Source organism: Austrofundulus limnaeus, unplaced genomic scaffold, assembly GCF_001266775.1.
Source record: "Austrofundulus limnaeus strain Quisiro unplaced genomic scaffold, Austrofundulus_limnaeus-1.0 Scaffold1843, whole genome shotgun sequence".
Lineage (NCBI taxonomy): Eukaryota > Metazoa > Chordata > Actinopteri > Cyprinodontiformes > Rivulidae > Austrofundulus > Austrofundulus limnaeus.
The window spans coordinates 9,927-15,898 of NW_013954245.1; the positions used below are offsets into that span (position 1 = coordinate 9,927).

The following is a 5,972-nucleotide window of genomic DNA, read 5'->3' on the forward strand; positions in this document are numbered from 1 at the left end:
CAACTTAAGGTGACGGCCTGTGCTGAATTGGGCGGGAAAAAAGCAGAAGGAGGTTCTTAAAGAGACAGAGGCCAATTTCAAGGCGTTTTGATGAGGAAGTGATGAGAAGATAAGTTTATTTTCTATTTAAACATAAAAACAGCATTTTAATAACAACTAAAGGTGACATAGATACTTTATTATGGTATAGTATTTAAATATATGTCTGAGAAACACATAATATTTCCCCTTTAATGTTGTTCTGATTTGTGTATTTGTGCCCTGCAGCAGGAACTCAACACCAACATCTGAAACCATTACCAGAGAGCTGCTGAAAGAAAATTCTGTTGTTTTTCTTTCAGCTGTTCCCTTCTGCAGGGTCTGCTCCTGTTCATGTCACAGATCCTGTTTGCTGCACACACTGATTGTTTTAAGAAAACATATGATGCTTTTAAATACTGCGTTTTTATCCTTAAACCATTTAGCTGGTCTCGTTAGAAAGTTAACTGCAATGCTTTGGTCTGAATTCCTCCTTATGGTAACTCCACAAGCCCCGCCCCTTTTCTGAGGTGTGTCTCAGATCAACTAATTTTGAGGCTGTCTCTTTAAACCCAAACAAGGTGCTTCACACCCGCTCCTGCTACCAGAGTGGTCCATTGTAGACTGATAGAGAGGTTTACGACTATATAGCTGCGCAGAAACATTTTATTTACTAATTAAAAGGTAAGTTTACTTTGTTTTACTTATTTATTATTAATTAAAAGATGTCAACAAGAGAAGACTTGTTCATCCATCCTTACATGTTGGAGCCAGTGTTTGACCCAAAACCAGAGTCTGACCCAAAACCAGAGTCTGACCCAGAGCCAGAGGACAATGAAGACCACCCAATCATAGTTGGTAAGTCAAGAAATTATTCAGCAGTTCCGTAGCAAATAATTTAACGTTTCAGAAAAATTAAAAACAGAATAATTCAGGCTGAAAAATATGACCCAAACAAAATGGCTAAATGTGAGTGAATCAACACTGAGATATGTTCAGGCGTGATATTGAATCTGTAAGAGTGGGCTTAAGGTGAATCAAGCTTTTCCTACATCTCTCATACACAAGGTTATCAGGAAAGTTTTACCAAGGTATTTCTCATTACTTGTTAATTTCTTGACTGTGCGAAGTGAAAAGTGACACAATAAGTGAACGTTCAGACGAGTTCAAGTTGATCCATAAAAGACTATGTAATCATTTATTTACACAAACTGAACAGATCATAAGTTACACCTGATTGTGGTTATTCCTATAACAAGCATCAGAGTTAAATGAGATAAAACTTGCGTCCGAATTTCAATTCACATCAACTCAGATTACTTATATAGAACAGTAAACGTCAGTTCTGATGTTCACAACCAAACAATTTTACTGGCACTTTTAGCTTAAGTTTTGGCAAATTAAGAACAAGGAAAGGAGGAACGTAAGATTAGTATATTCTATAACTTTTACTTTTATCAAAGTGTGGGTCAACCAGTACTGCACGTCTTTTCTAAGCTCAAGTTCCACATGACACGTCACTCCGAACACATCAACTTTACCTGGTGATGACTTCTTAAGACACCCTCGGGGTAGGAGCTGGCTCGCCTCCGATCAGTCAGGGAACTGATGTCGGCTCGCTTACCGGTCATTGGCGANTCAGCGCGTCGAACGCTCAGATCGTTCAGATCGTTCAAATCGCGCTGCTCTAATCACGCTTGAGGCGCCGCAGAACTTCCCGACGTTGCTTTGAAGCGCGTCCACCATAGACTTTGCATGTAAACCTGCTGCTCCTGATGCTGAAATCGCGTTTGGTGTGAACGCACCATAAAATGGAAGTTTACACATCAATAACTCTAAATTTTTTATTTTACTTATCAGAAAACATATATACAATATCTCTTAGAAACATTTATAACGTATTATTTAGTTATTTTATTTATTTATTTTTGTGTACAAAAAACTAGTGGTGGGGCAGTGCCCTAGCACCCCCCATTGACCAGCCACCACTGCTGGTGAGCCATTATAAAAATTTGAAGCTCCTTGGGTTTTCTCATACTCTGACAATTTCAAGATATAAAGGTTGAAAATTTTCCTCTACAAGTAGTGAATCTACATAACATACAAGTTTCACTTTCTGAAATGACTGTCAAAAATTGTTTTCACAATATTCAAATGTTCAAATATTCATTTTTAAGATGCGTCTACATTTGTCTGATCTACATCAAATATTTAATGTCACCACAGTTCACTGTATAGAACTTCAGTTCTTCTTTGTCCTTCACTCCAAGGTCTCAAGGTCATCGCTCAGAAGTTTCCATGTGGAATGACGACAGGCTCCTTCCCAGTCTCATGCTTGTCCTCCCCCAGTTCAAAAGGCAGGAAATGCTCTGTTTTACAGCAGCCAGCAGAGAGGAGGTGCAGGTTCACATTCAGTGAGCTGGCAAACATCCAAGAGCAACTAGAGGAGACACTCATTCCTAACAAGTCCAACAGTAAGAGACACTACCATCGACACACTAATCTGGAGTTTTTTAAATGGGGATTTTCATTTTGTTCTTCCTGACATTGATACTAAAACAGGAGAGAGAGAGAGAGACTTTAATCATGTTTATTATGGTTCACTGTTTTATCCATGTCTGGCTCCCTATAGCATGATTCAGTAGCAATTCATATTTGTTCAGTGCCCAAGAGGAAACTGGAAACCATATTAAACATGGCTCTGGAACCATGGTTAGAACAGTTGTCCTCCAACATGCCATTAAATATCAGTGTGCCTATTGTTGTCCTCAGTATTATTATTTTCAGGACCCAGTCTCAGTTAAACAGCAGAAGATTATTGTTTTTACCTGATTAATATTAATATTAGGGCCTGTACGCTATCCAACAGTAGAAGGCCCTTTTGTTTTTGACCTGATCATTTTATTTTACTCCTGACTGGAGGCTTTTTGGATGTTCTACCATTATAAAACTTGGCAGTTTTTTTTAAAACTAGCTTGGGAATGGGGACGCGCAAGATCCAGATGGCAAATGGGCTCTTTGCTCCCTCTAAACATCAGACCCTCTTGCTACTTCACCATACACATGTGAAATTAGGTACATAGGTATATCAGTACAGTACAAACAAAAAACATATTGGCCCCATAATGTAAAACCTAAAGGAAGTTGGCCATTTTCAAATTTTGGTGAGTCTCACTTGTTACGTCAAATTCTAATTTGTCCTCAAATTTAAGTGTATCCACTTCAAATTCGGACCAAGGTTTTCTTGACGAGATGGTGCACAGAAGTTATCAATGGTCTTTCCAGTGTTTGAATGATGTGGGTGTGGTAATTTTATTTGAATAGCCCCATTTCAATTTGAACACATTGTGGATAATTCGTCCGTCCATCTTCCTCTTATCCGGGTCAGGTCTTGGGGGCAGCAGCCTCAGCAGAGACCCAGACTTCCCTCTCTCCAGCCACTTGGACCAGCTCCTCTGGGGGAATCCCAAGGTGTTCCCAGACCAGCTGAGTAACATAGTCCCTCCAGCGTGTCCTGGGTCTTCCTCTGGGTCTCCTCCCAGTGCCCAAGATTGACCAGAGTCAAAGGTCAAAAAAATAATTGCGGATTGCTAGTTCTGCTGCTTCTTGGTGTTTTTGTTACATTTATGGTAGGGCTTCAGTAAGAAAACATGCAGATATATTAGTAATTTTAAACTGTTTATTGTAAAACTGATGCAATATATTCTAGGTAGCCTACAGGATGAACAGGAACCCGTTCATTTCAAAATAAGAGCGTATCGTTTGAGCTTCAATACGACATGAGACAGCGGGTGGTGAAGATCCAGCGGGACATAAATTATAATTCCTCCCTCTATCCTCCCAAAGTTCATATAAGTATATAAACAACAGTATTGATGGCTGGATATTGTTTGTTTGTGGGAACTCTACTAAATGGAAACATCACACAGAAGGAGAGTCAGTGAGAGTATAAAGCTCTGTAACACAATGCTGCCTGAGGGGGCGCTGTTTCCACACAGTAGAGCTCCATTGTGTTAACAAAGGTTGGCTTTCCTCCAATGTTCAAGAAACTGATGATGAAACTTTAATGAAATATATTGCTACAAAATGCAGCGCGTTTAGACGGCTCTCTCCTTTAGACAATAGTGATGGTTGAACTTGTAATGTTATTTGTGATTAGCGTTACTCAATTCTAAATTTAGAAAGCACAAATCTGCACGTCTTTTGAAGAAATCAGTAAAACACCTGAAGCACAAAGGAGAAATTTTGGTCTGCAGTTAGTGGTTTTTCACATTAGGAGACTAGTGCCCACCACTGATAATCACATTCCACACTATCATCTACAACAGCCCAAACATTTTTAAACCAAGATCTACTTTTGAGGCTGCCGCTTTGCCGAGATCTACTTTTCTATCCAAGGAATCAAACACTTCACATTTGTACTACCAACTAAATGTTTATTGTTTATTTAAACCAAAAATAAATAAACTGATTTTATATTTTTTCACATCATGGCAATTAACATCTTTAACAAAAATCTAAATGTAGCACTTGAAAAAATAATAACAATTGAAAATAATGCAAAGAGTTTGCACATTTCCACATGTTGGGCTACTATATTTCTGTAAGTTCCAAACCTCTCAGTGAGCCCTGGACTTCAGCTGAGTGTCATTTTAAAGTGTGAAAATCTCATCCTCCAGATGTGTTCAGGTGAAACAGTGCTGCCATCTTTGATGAGAGGGAGTCAGCGTCAGCATCTTCTTTCAGCAAGGCATCTGAAATGGGTAGCACAAAAAATTAGCCAAAACATATTGCACAAATACAGCTCTGTACATTTTGTGTCCTGTTTTGCCTGCCCTACCTTGTTCTGATGACTTGGACTGAATGGAACCAGCCAGGGATGAAAAGTCTGGACAGGAGCTCCTGACAGACACCCTCACTTCCAGATGATCATCGGTCATGGTGGAATGGTGTTTTGACTTCATAATCTTCATGTGGGAAAAGGCTGACTCGCATAGATAAGTAGAGCCAAATAATGCAGTCAAAGAGGTTGCACGTTTCCTTTCTTCAGAATAGCAATGCAAAACTTAGAGATGAGGCAAATGCAATTCGAATGTGACATCGTGAAAAAAAAGTCTGCCTCACATTCCTTATGGAAGTGATAGGTTTTCTGCTTCTTACTCGGTCCAGGTTCCAGGTTCCCCACTCATTTTACTTTCGCTTTTTGGTTTAGTAGAAGTTTTAAAGTACAACTTACGACGTGACTCTGTAGCATGCTAACTAGCAGTTCATTAGCTTGCTAGCTAGCCTATAAGTAGCAGGCGGCAGGGTGCGAGTGAAGGCGCATGCGTGGTGTAGTGACTCGTATGTTAAAAAAAACAAAAGCTAGGCCATGACTGGCTGCTCTGTATGTCGATCAAGTTACAAACATCATTGTGCCGACGCATGACAACCTATCATCGAGATCTCCTGTAGTTTTTATGCCAAATAAGGCGATCTACCGACACCACCTCTGCAAGCGACTGGTAGATCAACGTAATGGGCACCCCTGATCTACACCATCAAACCTACAGAAGAAGCTGTTTAACTCTTCAGCAGAATATTGTTTATGAACTGCAAGTCCTGCTTTTTTCCTGTTTTCTCCATTAAGTTGTTTAGGCCCTCCCAAGCCTGTTTTATTTAACCACCAATTTACTCTCTTCTTATTTTATGTATAATTTTTGCCTTGAGGATATTAATTGTTTTGTTTTCTTACAGCTGGGTGATATGACCCAAATTTTATATCACGGTATTTTCAACAATTACACCGGTTTCATGGTATTTGACGGTATTTTCTTTCCTCACAGCTCAGCTGATAATGTACAAACTTTGCTTATTGACTTTTTTCTTTTACTGTACCTCTGTCTGACTGTTTCCCTCCTCTGTCTGACTGTTTCCCTCCTCTGTCTGACTGTTTCCCTCCTCTGTCTGACTGT

At 39.5% G+C, this 5,972-nt stretch overlaps 1 protein-coding gene across 1 annotated transcript in view; it reads left to right on the plus strand.

The window, feature by feature from the left end:
• cep41 (centrosomal protein 41) overlaps window positions 1-5,972 on the plus strand; it is a gene marked incomplete at its 5' end in the record, with an annotated part of 19,808 nt that overhangs the window by 9,812 nt on the left and 4,024 nt on the right. Inside the window, 1 exon segment of the mRNA XM_014033790.1 lies at window positions 2,289-2,492. Within this exon segment, the coding sequence (XP_013889244.1) occupies window positions 2,289-2,492 (204 nt within the window).